Consider the following 16500-nt stretch of genomic DNA (forward strand, 5'->3'; position numbering starts at 1 on the left):
ATCAAGCCATATTGCCCCGTGTAACACCGCGCAGTATTATAGTAGTTATATTCCTGTATATAGGGGCAGTTTTATAGTAGTTATATTCCTGTATATAGGGGAAGTATTATAGTAGTTATATTCCTGTATATAGGAGCAGTATTATAGTAGTTATATTCTTGTATATAGGAGCAGTATTATAGTAGTTATATTCCTGTATATAGGAGCAGTATTATAGTAGTTATATTCCTGTATATAGGAGCAGTATTATAGTAGTTATATCCCTGTATATAGGAGCAGTATTATAGTAGTTATATTCCTGTATATAGGAGCAGTATTATAGTAGTTATATCCCTGTATATAGGAGCAGTATTATAGTAGTTATATCCCTGTATATAGGAGCAGTATTATAGTAGTTATATCCCTGTATATAGGAGCAGTATTATAGTAGTTATATCCCTGTATATAGGAGCAGTATTATAGTAGTTATATTCCTGTATATAGGAGCAGTATTATAGTAGTTATATTCCTGTATATAGGAGCAGTATTATAGTAGTTATATTCCTGTATATAGGAGCAGTATTATAGTAGTTATATTCCTGTATATTGGAGCAGTATTATAGTAGTTATATTCCTGTATGTAGGAGCATTATTATAGTAGTTATATCCCTGTATATAGGGGGCAGTATTATAGTAGTTATATTCCTGTATATAGGAGCAGTATTATAGTAGTTATATTCCTGTATATTGGAGCAGTATTATAGTAGTTATATTCCTGTACTTAGAAGGGCTTTCCAACATGCCCAGATTTGCCATACAGAACACAGCACATAGTACCTCCACCCTCTAGCAAATGAAGGACACGCAGACCAGTGAAGCACCCGCTGTGGTTAGTTCTGTGCCTGAGTCAGCATTCATTTTTATTATTCCATGAAACAGAAAAAAAAAATCTTCCATTCAAAATTAAGTAATCTCCACACTTGTAATTACTGCTGGGGGAGGGGGGAGGAGGAGCTGCAGAGGTTTTAAAATTTACAAATAAAAAAACAAACAAAAACTGGCACTTTCTGTAGGATGACAGAACGTATCATCACTACAGACCAGCAGGTGCAGAGTCGCCTTCAGTATTATGCGGATGCTTAGAGGAGACACAGGCTTTCCTCCTATTCATACATGATTGTCGCAGGAGCCCCCAGCAAGCTATTCCTAAAGTCACGGCCTAGTAGACTCAACCTTAAGGCGCTAAAAGATCTTCAAAGCACCAAATGCGGTATTCGATCTTAAAGGGGTGGACACTGGGCCCTGAGATACCCAGGAGAGGACTCAGATTCATTGCACAAGTTCTCAGATACCCAGAACCAAGATCCATACATACAGAACAGCCACGTGTCCATACAGAACACTCCGGTTAGATCCAAGGAGGGAGCATGATTTACACTGAACAACCAACGAAGACACAAGTGTCAACATGAACTTTGGATCACAAAAACCGTAACAAAAAATAACTCTGTATCACTAAATAGACTTTCAGATCTTCCCTCCTCCGGAACATGGTGGTGGTCGGGGGGAATCACAGAGGAAATGGTGACGGGTTACTGCGAGACAGGAAAACCTGGACAATCAGCATAATGAAGACGATAAGTGCTATACGTTATTCTATAGGATTCTCTACCACCTAACCGGACAGGTGGTGTCCACTGCAAAAGACCGCATCCAATGGTGGGGTGCAAGGAACCTCCGTAGACAAGAGGAATTGTTCATTTACTGCTTTTGTTTTGGTTCCAATGACCTGAAAGACCTTGTAAGTCGAAGCCTGAAAAGAACACGATGAGGTCTCCTCAGATAAAGCTCACAGAGGATCCATCATGGCGACGTCTGGGGAACACTGAAGATCCAAGAACAAAGGGTTAATCTCATGTTGATTCCACAGAACCCAAAATTGCCGATAGATTTTAGATTGGTTCTATCAACGTCTCAGACATCCAGGTCTAAATCTCAAGAGGTTGTGGTCCCATTATAGTCAAAAATCTTAAGACTGACCAAGAGTCTAGTCTTATAAGCAGAATCCAGAGAACTTGTCGTATATGACGCCATATACAATGCCACAGCTGTTGAAGGTTTTGCGGTGGTAGGCAGAGGTCAACAGCACCAGCTCCACAAACACAATAGTGAGGAGCGAAACGCAGAAGACACAACAGAAGGAGGTTTTGGCCTAGGCGCTTCCTGAAGTTCAGGAGGTGGAAGGTCTTTGTGACAAGAAGACTTATTCACAGTCCTCAAGGAGGATAGAAGAAGGAAAATCCCATTAGCCAGAGGAGAAGACAGCATTTTATAAGTTACCCAAATCTTCTATGATGAGGAGCTGGAGCAAGGCCCCGGTCCGCTGGGTCTCCATGCCCTTATATACGGAAGCTCTCCTCCTTCCCGTCAATGTGCTTGAGACGCAGGTAGACATCCGTTCCGATGCCCTGTAGTGACTGAATGCAGAGGGAGCCACCCAAGTACTCTGCGTATGCACGGGAGGTGGGGAGACCAAAGCCAAACCTACAACACAGAAGAGGGGCAGCAGCACTGAGAACAGACCCACATGACACCTGGGAGGCAGAGCCCATACGCTAAAGGTCCTCATGAAATGTATACAGATGTGGGCTGCCCCCAGTGGCGGGTTTAGCTGTCATTATACAATGCATGGGACTAACAAACCATGTTAGTGGAGATAGGGGGGGTCAGATATAATAAGACTTCACTGCCCAACTACTTTGTTCTCAGAGGGCTAAGCTGCCACAAGAAACACTTCACATGTGCAGAAAGCATGGGAGACAGAACTGTTGGCTGAATGATGAAAAGTGCCACCACTAATACACAATTTTAACTTGCTTATCCTCATGCCCTGTGCCACCACTCTGTGATCCCGTTCTCAGCTGCTGGTGACCTGCAGCTCTCCTAGCTGCAATGTGACGTATCTGACTGAGTGACTGCCCATTCAGCCAATCAGTGACTGGGGCGGGACACCGTATCAGTCACTGACTGGCTGAGCAGGCAATTGCCGAGTATGTGACACCATAGAAGATGACAGCCGGAGGCGTGGAACAGGAGCGTCACTACGGAGGCACCAGGAGGGGTGACTGTACTTGCTCATTATTTTCTCTACCCCCTGCCCGCCTGCCATTTTTTATTTTTTTGGGTTTCTTCTTTAAGATCCAGCACTGGATATCACAAATTGGGATACCCTACACCTCAGACTATGCATTATAATCTTCCACAAAGTATCAGACACAACATAGTAATCCTTCCTTTCCATGTATCTGGGGCCACATCATAAACAAGAATCCCCTCTAGCATTTGTTACCAGCACTGGCTGCTCTCTTTTATAAAGAGATTTCACCCTCTATCTCAAGTTACTTGGGAGAAAACACCCTCACACCCTCAGGATACTTGGACTGGATCCTATAGACAAGGTTATACTCTTCTGAAAGTTAGGGGAGGGGTGGGTGCCAGCAGAGAGGTGTGTAATCCCCTATGGTATGTTACTATTTATCTATAACCCACCAGGTCAGCATTTCAACCTAATGTAGCAGGCAGCGATGCGACACTCACCCATGCATGGGTCCAGACTGGCCGCTGTTCACCATGTCCACCATATTTCCGAATATGGGGTTGATTCTGGGATCCTGAGTGCTGGTCTCTGCGGTGGTGAAGTGGTAATCCATAACTCTCTCTAAATGGTTGTGAGAAATGCCGCCACCTCGGTCAGAGATCCTGCGAGGAACGGACACACAGACTCAAGACTTTACAGGAAAAAAACAAAAACACTAAAATAAGAGAGCACCGACAACACGATCATCATCTCACCGGATTATCAGGTCGATGTCATTGTTGGCGATGGTGATGGAGATGTCTGGGACATTGTAGGGAGTATCAATGTGACTCTCCATGGTCGCCCTGGCAGTAAAGGGAAAACTACATCACAAAAATAGAAGAAACATTAAAAAAGGCAAGTACAGAAAAGCATACTGCACATACCGCATAGAGTTCTTCAGCAGCTCTGGGAGGATATAATCCAGGGGCATCGGGATGAATGGGAAGCGGGCAGCTACGTGGCCATTAATCCGCACCCGGGGGGCATTACCGTACTTATGTTCACAAAGGCGCCTGGAAAAAGGCAACAAAGCGGCTATAGTTATCAAGAAACTGCAAGCAGTTATGCAAGAGGGAAAGTAGAGAAACAATATATCTTACCGGGCAAAATCCACCCACTTCTCTATAATCTTCTTGGGTGACAGACGGGTGCAGATTATGCCGACGAAATCTGGCTGTGGAGAGTATAAAAGGAGTATGAACACATAAAACACAGCAAATCTCATCCTGTATTATACTCTAGAGCTGCACTCTTCTGCTGGTGTAGTCACTGTGTACATACATTACATTAGTGATCCTGTACTGATCCTGAGTTATATCCTGTATTATACTCCAGAGCTGCACTCACTATTCTGCTGGTGAGGTCACTGTGTACATGTATTACTGATCCTAAGTTACATCCTGTATTATACTCCAGAGCTGCACTCACTATTCTGCTGGTGAGGTCACTGTGTACATGTATTACATTACTGATCCTAAGTTACATCCTGTATTATACTCCAGAGCTGCACTCACTATTCTGCTGGTGGGGTCACTGTGTACATACATTACCTATCCTGAGTTACATACTGTATTATACTCCAGAGCTGCACTCACTATTCTGCTGTATCCTGTATTATCTACCTGTACAGAATGTATACTTACCCGATCCTCGTGCAGGGACAGGTGATGGGTGGCCAGCATCCGTATGCCAAGTCGTGATGTCAATGTTTTATCCAGGAAGTATCGGATCACTTTCTCATCCTGCGGGGGTTACAGATCACGGGTCAGAGGTCAGGCAGTAATGTCCGCTGTCCTGTCCCCCCCCCCCCCCCCTCACATTCTCCTGATCTGATCCCACCCACCATACTGCAGGGCACCTGATCCGTATACCCCTATTTAACCCCTACCTGTATATGCTTGCGGCACTCTCTCAGCCCCTCGGCCAGCTGGGTCACCACGTCCTTGTGGTCGTCGAGCAGCTGTCGGAGAAGTTTGCAGTATTGGCTCTCCACCTCGTGGTCTGTGATCTGTGCAGGAAACACACGGGATAAGGGTGATGCTGCCCAAGGCAGGTGAGCGGATGCCGCCGGTGGCAGCGTAACTTACCGGAGGATACTCGCTCAGCTTCTGGAAGGCACGGATATAAAGCTCATGCTGAAAGACAGATGGAGATACATGAGAAAGGTGCGGGGCAGGAGGAAGGGGGGGGGGGATATCCGAGGAGGGGTACATACCACATGGAGGATGGTGGGGTTACAGCCGATGATGAAAGGGAGGCTGCGGAAACCTTTGATCCGGTGTGCGATGCGGACAGGGAGCTCCTTGTGCAGGTATCTGGCACTTTTCTATAGAGGAGGGGGAGGCGGCAATTGCTACATCTCTATATATATGGTTAAATCTGTATATAACACATCTAGCCCGCTACAAGGAGCAGAGACAATGGCTCTTACCAGAATGTGGCTGCCATCCTGAGACCGTCCCGAGTACAGCATGGTGGTGGGGGTGAGACGTACCGAGGGCTGGAGAGGAGAAACACAAGTCAGAGACAGCGCCCCTAGTGGCCATGCACGAGAACGCAGGATACTGGGCTGCAGGCTGAGATTATATATACAAGCCCTGTACTCAGATATAGAGATCTATATCCACCCTGTCCCTGTACACAGAAATATATATATATATTATATATACACACACATACACATGCTAGAGGCAGGTATGTATAGAACACTACACTTCCGGGTCTAGCGTGGGTGGGGGGAAACACGGGGAAGGTGGCGATTCACTAACATAACATACATTACAAAGTTGTATAACTTTGTAATGTGTGTTATTTAGTGAATAATTGTTTAGCGCCGCACTACCCCTTTAATTTTGGGTTTGGTCCTCAGACATTGGGGTTGCAGGGCCGTTCTAAGGCCTCCCTTCCCTGCATGTGCACCCTTAGCGGGGTTGGCGGTGTGGAGTTAGCGTAGGGACCCGTGTGAACCAGGGGACCTGCGCGGTGGTACACGAGGCTATTATGGTTTGATCAAATATATACAGACACCCTGGTGTTGAATTTTGAAATAGGCCTAGCGGCATTAGTATCAGCCATAGATGGGATGTGCAGCCGTTCCTTTCTCTCCATGTCGTGTTTTACTCCTTTAATGACTGTCCACCATTAGAATCTATAATGCAGAACACTGAGGAGATCACACTGGTGCTCGGCCCTGTACCTTCTCCGCCGCCTGGTCGATGCTGGACTGGTTGTAGAAGGAGGTGACGGTCTTGGACCTCTCTCGGGCCAACTCCACGTGGTTGTGATCTGTGGCAGAGGTGGAGCGGGATCGCAGCAGTATGGAGGACATCCGAAGAGGGGGGTTCAGCGCCCCCCGCGCCACCAGCTCCAGCATGTTCTTCCGCAGCATCTTGAAGGTTCCTGCAGGAAAAGCCGCATAAGAGGAGGCAAAAAACTACACAAGAGCGAACGTGTGGGGGAAACTCACCTGAATCCTGAAGACTCTGCCGTCCGAGAGCAACTGCGATACTTCACAACCTGTGCGGAGAGAAGGAGGAGACAACGGGTGACTGACGGAAAACATTTCACTTATCCTGTCTTATCCTAGTTACAACCAAAGCTGCACCCACATTCTGCTGCTACTGAAAACCCAATTCCAACCACCGGGGGGAGCCGGCCCATTCCCGACCACCGGGGAGGAGCCGGCCCATTCCCGACCACTGGGGGGGGAGCCGGCCCATTCCCGACCACTGGGGGGGGAGCCGGCCCATTCCCGACCACCGGGGGGGGAGCCGGCCCATTCCCGACCACCGGGGGGGGGGGGGGGGGGGGCTATGCTCTACCCACCATCAGGGAAGACAATAATGGATAACAACGTGACTGCACTGTGTAAGCGGGAACGTTGTGTGATTACAAAGTATAAAGACGTTTACCTTAAATATCTGAGACAGCTCAGGTCACAGGAAGAAAGGACGCGGCAGCTTTATCCATCTACAGGAGAGACGGAGACGAGAGAGAAGAGTCAGGAGACGGGACGTATCGGGGGCCGGGGGAAGAGTCTGACATTATAATTGTCGCCCATAATGAATCACAAGGAGACGGTAACTAGAAGTAACAGCCGGAACCTCACAAGGTGCAAACCCGCTGAAAAGGAAACAGCCGGCAAACAAGGACGAAAACCTTACCAGATCCTAAAATGTGGCATTAAGGTCGCACCGCGAACAAGGATAAGGATGGACCCCCCAGCACTGTGTATACCTCAGAGACAATGTCCCCCCCCAGCACTGTGTATACCTCAGAGACAATGTCCCCCCCCAGCACTGTGTATACCTCAGAGACAATGCCCCCCCCCAGCACTGTGTATACCTCAGAGACAATGTAACCCCCCCCAGCACTGTGTATACCTCAGAGACAATGCCCCCCCCAGCACTGTGTATACCTCAGAGACAATGTCCCCCCCCCCAGCACTGTGTATTCCTCAGAGACAATGTCCCCCCCCCAGCACTGTGTATACCTCAGAGACAATGTCCCCCCCCAGCACTGTGTATACCTCAGAGACAATGTCCCCCCCCAGCACTGTGTATACCTCAGAGACAATGCCCCCCCCAGCACTGTGTATACCTCAGAGACAATGTCCCCCCCAGCACTGTGTATACCTCAGAGACAATGTCACCCCCCCAGCACTGTGTATACCTCAGAGACAATGTCCCCCCCCAGCACTGTGTATACCTCAGAGACAATGTCCCCCCCCAGCACTGTGTATACCTCAGAGACAATGTCACCCCCCCAGCACTGTGTATACCTCAGAGACAATGTCCCCCCCAGCACTGTGTATACCTCAGAGACAATGTCCCCCCCAGCACTGTGTATACCTCAGAGACAATGTCACCCCCCCAGCACTGTGTATACCTCAGAGACAATGCCCCCCCCCAGCACTGTGTATACCTCAGAGACAATGCCCCCCCCCCAGCACTGTGTATACCTCAGAGACAATGTCCCCCCCAGCACTGTGTATACCTCAGAGACAATGCCCCCCCCCCAGCACTGTGTATACCTCAGAGACAATGCCCCCCCCAGCACTGTGTATACCTCAGAGACAATGCCCCCCCGCCAGCACTGTGTATACCTCAGAGACAATGCCCCCCCCCCCAGCACTGTGTATACCTCAGAGACAATGTTAGACCTCCATGTTGTTGTTCTACCCCTATACACTACAGGAAGGTCGCTGCCCAGTAACAGCCGCTTGCTCATAATCACGCTGCTGTTTGCCTGCCAGGGTCACAGCTGCCACACGTCTGCCTGAGGGAGGGCGACAGATTGCTGAAGGTTACAGACTATTGTTACTGCACCGACCGGACCCGTTCCTGTCCTGGCAGTGGGGATCGAGGGGATCAGATACAAGCCCATGATTTGTGCCCAGATCAACAGGTTACATCTGCACCGGGTCCCCCAAGGTTTCCCGTACTCACCCCTCTGCTGTGGAACCCCATAAGACACCGGATGGCGCTGTAACACCTGCAAAAGAGAGGAGACAGTCAGGAAGGTGGCAGCACATGGACGGAGCGGCAGGCGAGGGGTTAACCACTGTATACAGGCAGCGTGTTATTACAGAGAGAGGAGACAGTCAGGATGGAGCGGCTGCAGACGAAGGGTTAATCACCGTATACAGGCGGCGTGTTATTACAGAGAGAGGAGACAGTCAGGACAGAGCGGCAGGCAAGGGGTTAATCACCGTATACAGGCGGCGTGTTATTACAGAGAGAGGAGACAGTCAGGACAGAGCGGCAGGCAAGGGGTTAATCACCGTATACAGGCGGCGTGTTATTACAGAGAGAGGAGACAGTCAGGACAGAGCGGCAGGCAAGGGGTTAATCACCGTATACAGGCAGCGAGAGGAGCGCGGGGAATGAAGCTTCAGCATTACCCAGATCTGGAACATACCGTCCTGGGGTTACCTCAGCACAGGGGCGGTACAGGAGCCCAGGATAGAACAGCAGAGCCCGCCGGCGCCCCCCACCCCCCTCCCCAGGATTACAACACACCACAAGGGACTGTAGTAAACATCACTGACCCCAGCCAGGAAAGGGTTACACCCTGGGGAATGCTGGGTATGTATAAACTATACATGGTGTCCAGGAACATATACAGCTCTGCTACTCCAGATACAGCTACATGGTGTCCAGGAACATATACAGCTCTGCTACTCCAGATACAGACACAGCTACATGGTGTCCAGGAACATATACAGCTCTGCTACTCCAGATACAGACACAGCTACATGTGATGTCCAGGAACATATACAGCTACATGGTGTCCAGGAACATATACAGCTCTACTACTCCAGATACAGCTACATGGTGTCCAGGAACATATACAGCTCTGCTACTCCAGATACAGACACAGCTACATGTGATGTCCAGGAGCGTATACAGCTCTGCTACTCCAGATACAGACACAGACACATGGTGTCCAGGAACATATACAGCTCTGCTACACCAGACACAGACACGTGGTGTCCAGGAACATATACAGCTCTGCTACTCCAGACACAGCCAGAGCTGCAATCCCTCTTCTGCTGTAAGCAGGCTCCCACCATGTACACCAGTGCGTCCTATCCCCTGACCTGTCACTCTCCAGCTGCTGTAAAACTACATGCTGGGAGTTATAGTTCTGAACCAGCTGGAGATCGGGGAATAGGACGCATTGGTGGATAGCAGAAAAGGCTGGCAGGGCATGCTGGGAGTTGTAGTTTTGCAGCAGGTATACCTCAGCTCCCTCCAGAGCTGCGCTCACAGTTCTGCTATATCCCGGACACCTCTTCTGATATAGGCAACGCTCATCATTCATGTCACATGGCAGGCAGCACACTCAGCTCGGCAGCTCTCCTGTTACCTCACACCCTCTGCCGCTCTCCCCCTGTTACCTCACACCCTCTGCCGCTCTCCCCCTGTTACCTCACACCCTCTGCCGCTCTCCCCCTGTTACCTCACACCCTCTGCCGCTCTCCTCCTGTTACCTCACACCCTCTGCCGCTCTCCTCCTGTTACCTCACACCCTCTGCCGCTCTCCTCCTGTTACCTCACACCCTCTGCCGCTCTCCTCCTGTTACCTCACACCCTCTGCCGCTCTCCACCTGTTACCTCACACCCTCTGCCGCTCTCCTCCTGTTACCTCACACCCTCTGCCGCTCTCCTCCTGTTACCTCACACCCTCTGCCGCTCTCCTCCTGTTACCTCACACCCTCTGCCGCTCTCCTCCTGTTACCTCACACCCTCTGCCGCTCTCCTCCTGTTACCTCACACCCTCTGCCGCTCTCCTCCTGTTACCTCACACCCTCTGCCGCTCTCCTCCTGTTACCTCACACCCTCTGCCGCTCTCCTCCTGTTACCTCACACCCTCTGCTGCTCTCCTGTTACCTCACACCCTCTGCTGCTCTCCTGTTACCTCACACCCTCTGCTGCCCTCCTGTTACCTCACACCCTCTGCTGCCTCAGTGACAGAGCAGAAGTATGAGCGCAGCTCTGGCTGTCACACTATAGGAGGCCATAGACAGAAGCTGATGGCATATAGGGATGAGCCGGGGCAATGATGGACAATAATGATGGACCTGTGTCAGCCTTCAGCTGCCGCAATACTACAACTCCCATCAGGCCCGGACACATATAACCTGGCTTTGGCTGCCGGGCATGCTGGGAGTTGTAGTTTTGCAGCATGGAGGGCAGCAGGTCCCCATTCCTGTCCAATACTGGTTATAGAACTACAACTCCCATCATAACCTGTAATACAAGGGCTGCCAACTACACCCAGCAGCTATATAACTACGACCTCCTCCATGAGCATGCTGGGAGTTGTAGTTCTGCAACAGCTGGAGAATGACGGGTGAGAGGGCACTGCTCTACAGCTGTATATACAGAGAGCAGCTGCTACACATCCCCATCACACAGCGCACGGTATCCGGACACACACACCTCTCTGCTGCGCTGCCCCCGGCCCGGCTCTGCTCGGTCTCCTCCGGCCTCAAGCTCCAGCGTGCGGCGTCCACACAGCGGCCGACGGCAGAGCGTACACTACAAGTCCCGGCATGCTGCGCGGCCACGTCATACAGCAAAGGAAAGGGCGGGGCCGAAAGGCATTGTGGGAAGGGCAGTGAGGTAAATTCTACTGCGTCCCGGAGGCGGCGGCCATTTTACTGGAGTCCAGAAAGGTTACAGTAGTGATGAAGGCGTAGCCCTGGCAACCGTATATATGTAGGCGTGAAGCTGCAGTGTTGTCATGGAGATAATTTGGGGTGGGAATCATACATATAATCAGGATAGTCAATGACCTTGTTAGGCCCAAATAGAGTTTTCAAGTGAAAAGTGCTTTTCCAGTCTCCATGGTAACCCAAGGGAACATGGCTGACTGATGTATAAGTAAACACATTAAAAAAAGACTCTAGTCAAGGCGCATTCACAGCTACACTGCTCAAAAAAATAACATAATATAACGCCAAGTCAATTGTACCCTGATGGGGAATCAATCTCTCCTGGAACAATGAAGGGCAAATAGCAAGACACCCCGTATAAAGGAGAGAATCTGCAGGTGGTGATCACAGACCGTTTCTCATCCCGTTTGGCTGTTGTTTTGATCACTTTTGTATTTTGTCATTGCTCTCACCTATAGAGGTAACGTGAGGCGGTGTGTAGAACCCACACAAGTGGCTCAGGTAGTGCAGCTCATCCAGGATGGCACATCAATGCCAGCTGAGGCAAGAACATTAGCTGTGTCTGTCAGCGTAGTGTCCAGAGCATGGAGCAGATACCAGGAAACGTGGAGGGGGCTGTAGGAGGGCAACATCCCAGCAGCAGGGCCGCTACCTCCTCCTTTGTGCAAGGAAGAGAAGTGCCAGAGCCTTGTAAAATGACCTCCAGCAGCCACTAATATCCAGTTGTCTGCTCAAACTGTCAGAAACAGACTCCATGAGGGTGGAATGAGGGCCCAACTCCCACAAGTATAGTGCTCACTGCCCAATACCATACAGGGCGATTAGCATTTACCAGAAAACACCAAGATTGGCAGATTCAACATTGGTGCCCTGTGCTCCTCACAGATGAGAGCAGGTTCACACTGAGCACATGTGACAGATGTGACAGAGTCTGGAGACGCTGTGGAGAGCGATCTGCTGCCTGCAACTTCCTTCAGCATGACCTGTTTAGCAGTGGGTCAGTAATGGTGTGGGGTGGTATCTCTTTGGGGGGCAGGACAGTCCTCCTGCCAGAAGTAGCCTGACTGCCATTAGGTACTGAGATGAGCTCCTCAGAGCCCCTGTGAGACCATATGCTGGTGCGGTTGGGTTCCTTCTAATGCAGGACAATGCTAGACCTTATGTGGCTGGAGTGTGTCAAACAGCCACCTCATCGGGAGCATGCCCAGGCCTTGTAGAGAGGTCATACAGGCACCTCATCAGGAGCATGCCTGGGCCTTGTAGGGAACTCATACAGACACCTCATCAGGAGCATGCCCAGGCCTTGTAGGGAGGTCATACAGCCACCTCATCAGGAGCATGCCCGGGCCTTGTAGGGAGGTCATACAGACACCTCATCAGGAGCATGCCCAGGCCTTGTAGGGAGGTCATACAGACACCTCATCAGGAGCATGCCCAGGCCTTGTAGGGAGGTCATACAGACACCTCATCAGGAGCATGCCCGGGCCCTGTAGGGAGGTCATACAGGCAGGTGGAGGCCACACACAATACTGAGTTGACTTAATACAACCACACAATACTGAGTTTCAGTAGCATTTTTATTATGTAGCATTAAAAATACAATTTATTAAAAAGAGGGAAAACTATGCATTTGTGTCGGTAATGAGGGCTATGCTTGGAGAAGAGAACATGGACACTCCTTATAGATACAACACAGTAATAGGTGTTCTTGGATCCCATAGTAGATGTCAGAATGAATAGGGAATGGATAGTGGGGATAGCAAAAGACTGTGATGTGACCCAGTGCAGGGTTACGGGACTGAAAAGCAATCAAAGGATGGAGCTTGTTCTGTCATCTCCACTGATCCAACTACCAGGACACACCCAGGAGGGTGTATATGGACTATGAAGCAGGGCAGGTGTCATTCTTCAACATGAATAGCCTGGCACACATGTATACATTCACATACAACTTCACCAAAAGCCTCTGTCCTTTCCTGCCTCCCTGTGAGAACGAGAGGCAAAGAATCAGGGTGATTAAGGATGGTCCGAACCTGCCGAACGCTCGGCATCAGATTCTCGCTGTCTGCCCGCTCCGTGCAGCGGGTGGATACAGCGGGAGGAACGCCTGGAAAACTGGGATACAGCCTATGGTTATGGCTGTATTCCAGTTTTCCAGGCGGTCCTCCTGCTGTATCCACCCTCTCCACGGAGCGCGCAGACAGCGGGAATCATTGCAGAGAGTTCGTATGAACCCGAACCTCGGCCGGATCGGACCATCCCTAAATTTGATGATAGCAACCTGCCTTGAAGATTTTTTATTTTCATTTTTTATTAAAAGCTTTTCAACTTTTTTTGTTTTAACAGAGATCAAATGTCTTGAACCAGTCATTACAACCATGCATTTACAACAGAAGTGCCACAAACTTAGGGATGTCACAGCCCCAACCAAAAGGGGTTGAGGATAAATTCCTCAATAGTCTATACAGTACCATACCGCTCTTAGGATTTCTAAAGAATTTCTTCAATATTGTGGTGGCAGGAAAAGCCACTAGACTAGGTGCTGCCTACTAGAGCCAGAGCCCTGGTAAGTCACTCTGTTGCTACAGATAGGACAGAGTTCAATGCATGCCCAGAGCATAGGCGTATTACATACCATGGAGAGGTCAGAGTACAGTGTAGGGCCCACCTTATCCTTGATGGGGTGGTTTACACTGTTTGCAAATGGTAACCAAGAGCCCCATTATTTTTGTGGAAGTTTTTTTATAGCGGTTGGGGAGGCTGCTTTTAACTATTTTCATGTCTGTAGTGGGTCTGTATCTTGCCATTGCGGTGAGCTGTTGCATTTTTGTGTTTTTTTGTGTGTTTCAATGAGAGACAAGCCTGGAATGGCCATATATTAAGAAGCCAGAATCCTCCTGCTGCCCAGATGCAAGAGAAAGTATTACATTTGTCTACATTGTCTATAGGAAAAAAACAAACCTCCTATAAATCTTACAATCCCACATAAGAAACAATGGGTATACCAAAGAGCAAAAAAAAAAAAGTGTTAGTGGGATAAAAAATCTAAAAAGTGGCTAACGCAAAACAAAAGCATGTAGAAAAAAAAGAGGGATGGGACCAAAACCTTACACAGAATAAAAGAAAGGGGGCTCACATGACATGTATTTATTATTATTTTCAACAAATAGACATAAATATGTGGCTTTTGTTTTTGTTTTCGTCTTAATTTTATTCAATAAAATTATCCCAATAATGCTTTTTTGCTCTCTTCGGTATATCTACTGTTGACTACAGCAAATTTGGCTTATGCCCTAAGTTTTAAGCTACCAAAACTGTTGAGCTCCATACAGACATTAGGAAGGTGAGTGGAATCGTTTCCTATGGGTCACAGTCCTGACGAGTTTCCGCCTGCTCTCCACAGTTCGGCATGGAGACTCGGGGATCGTCCTGGTGAGTTGTTGGAGTACAACTTAATAGAAAAGATGGTTTCTAGGAATATTAGAGGGTTAAGTGATCCAAAAAAAGAGAGATGCTATGTCTGGGTACTTGTTTTTTTGGTGGTGGGGTGGTGGTGGTGGTTTTGTGGGGGTGGTGGATAATTTCATGGAGGGCCCCATTGTTGGGGAGGTGAGATGGGCGGGTTGGGGTGGATGGGTGAGTGCATGTTTAATGGGGGGATACATGGGTAAGGTTAATCTTGCCTCATCCATTATTTAATACTAACAATTAAATGCATTTGTTATTGTTTTAGGTTTATCTTTTTGCCTTTTGTCATATGATGATTGACGTTTGTGGGAACGTGAGCAACTTATGATCTTCCATTGTCCGGGGTAATAGGATACTGACCCATGGGGGAGATCTTCTTCGTTGGACATGTGCAAATTTTTGATATGTCAGAAGCAAGTGCATGGCTGGAGAGTGATATAAAGAGTACACCCATGAATTGGACCACTTCTGCGTCCCTCCACTTGTATAGAAAAATATGGACTTTTATGAATTTGATCTGATAGATAACTAACTTGATTTTTCATAAAATGTAGCTGTACAATTATTGCTCTTTTTCTTATAATATTTTGTCTATCAAGTAGCAATTGTAATTATATTAATATGTATTTTGCATCCTACGTTGGCGTGCCTTTATGTATCATGTATTTTACCTTTGATTAGTTTTGGGGCACATGGACATATGGTGGTGGCTGAATACTAGATAAGACACATCACACACACTTATTGTGAGTCAGGTTTAGATCACACACATGCGTTTTCTATTATGAAAACGCATGAGCATTTTGACTCTTATGCGCTCTCTATTATGAGCACGCATATTATAATGGAGCCTATGTGTTCCTCATTTATTGTTTGGAATACTAGGAATACTTAGGGTGTTTACCTATGAGTTTATTACTTCTTATTTAATATTTTGCTGCATTAGGATACTCCATCTCAATAATTGCAATACCGGTAGTGGCCACTACTAACACAACAATGCCTTTGGTATTGTGTGTGTTAATCATTGCGCATGCGCATAGGATCACAGCTTGCATCATCATGATGTGTTCATTGTGCGATCACGTGACTACACACGTGATCAGGGTGTAATGGCGCCGCTGCCGCGCCAACGTGGGATTGATTGATCTGGAGCCTCATCCTCTGTGTGAGTAATCTTTTTGAGCGGCACACTTGATCTTTATTACTAATTAATCGACAATATAAAAACCTGCAAAGAGGGACTTCAATCTCACCCTTGAGAAAGTCCAGGTGACGGAACGCGTGGGTGGTTCTGGTCTGACTGTATCTGGGGTGGCAGCCATCACTTTATACTCTGTATGATTACTTTGTATCATTTGGTCATCTGTATTTAACACCTTATTATATTTCCTTTGGATATTGGTACTTATGGTTTGAGTTGTATTTCATCTGGATTATTTCCTTTTTCACTTGTGCTGCTGCTCCTTGTATTTTGTTCATGATAGGTCAGTTTTTGCCGTGTTGGATTGGAACCGGTGAATAGTATTTTTGTATGTTTTTTAATGGTTTTAAATGTCTGTCCCTTGCATATATGTGAATAAATAATAAAGATTGTATATAATTTTTCTACTATCAGGAGGTGCAGTTTACTTTTTCCAGCCGTTTTGTTGGTATTTTTGCATGTTGTTTAGGCTGTGGAAACTAGCACTCCTTCTATTACTGTTTGTGGTGCCAGCCTAGTTTATACATT

At 48.1% G+C, this 16500-nt stretch overlaps 1 protein-coding gene and 1 long non-coding RNA gene across 6 annotated transcripts in view; one reads left to right on the forward strand and one right to left on the reverse strand.

The window, feature by feature from the left end:
* Positions 1 to 864: 864 nt before the first annotated feature.
* Positions 865 to 11181, reverse strand: LOC138801613 (branched-chain alpha-ketoacid dehydrogenase kinase-like). 4 transcript variants are annotated; one of them, XM_069984624.1, is made up of 15 exons: positions 11065 to 11181; positions 8566 to 8611; positions 7030 to 7087; positions 6585 to 6634; positions 6315 to 6517; positions 5550 to 5618; positions 5334 to 5444; positions 5206 to 5253; positions 5007 to 5126; positions 4762 to 4860; positions 4219 to 4292; positions 4003 to 4131; positions 3832 to 3921; positions 3577 to 3738; positions 865 to 2523 (listed from the first exon to the last, which is right to left on the reverse strand). In XM_069984624.1, exons 5-15 carry the CDS (start codon positions 6504 to 6506, stop codon positions 2379 to 2381), a joined length of 1239 nt encoding a protein of 412 aa, XP_069840725.1. In that variant the 5' UTR covers positions 6507 to 6517; positions 6585 to 6634; positions 7030 to 7087; positions 8566 to 8611; positions 11065 to 11181; the 3' UTR covers positions 865 to 2378. The 4 variants fall into 4 exon arrangements, with proteins under 4 accessions (XP_069840725.1, XP_069840726.1, XP_069840727.1 ...); XM_069984625.1 differs by lacking the exon at positions 11065 to 11181 and adding an exon at positions 8973 to 9003; XM_069984626.1 differs by lacking the exon at positions 11065 to 11181 and adding an exon at positions 8757 to 8782.
* LOC138801615 (uncharacterized) overlaps positions 11067 to 16500 on the forward strand; it is an 86792-nt gene continuing 81358 nt past the window's right edge. For both annotated transcript variants that reach the window (XR_011364640.1, XR_011364639.1), the window contains exons 1-3: positions 11067 to 11247; positions 13647 to 13866; positions 15034 to 15936. This is a non-coding gene — a long non-coding RNA (uncharacterized lncRNA). The remainder of the gene's footprint in view (positions 11248 to 13646; positions 13867 to 15033; positions 15937 to 16500) is intronic.

Source organism: Dendropsophus ebraccatus, chromosome 9 (genome assembly GCF_027789765.1).
Source record: "Dendropsophus ebraccatus isolate aDenEbr1 chromosome 9, aDenEbr1.pat, whole genome shotgun sequence".
Lineage (NCBI taxonomy): Eukaryota > Metazoa > Chordata > Amphibia > Anura > Hylidae > Dendropsophus > Dendropsophus ebraccatus.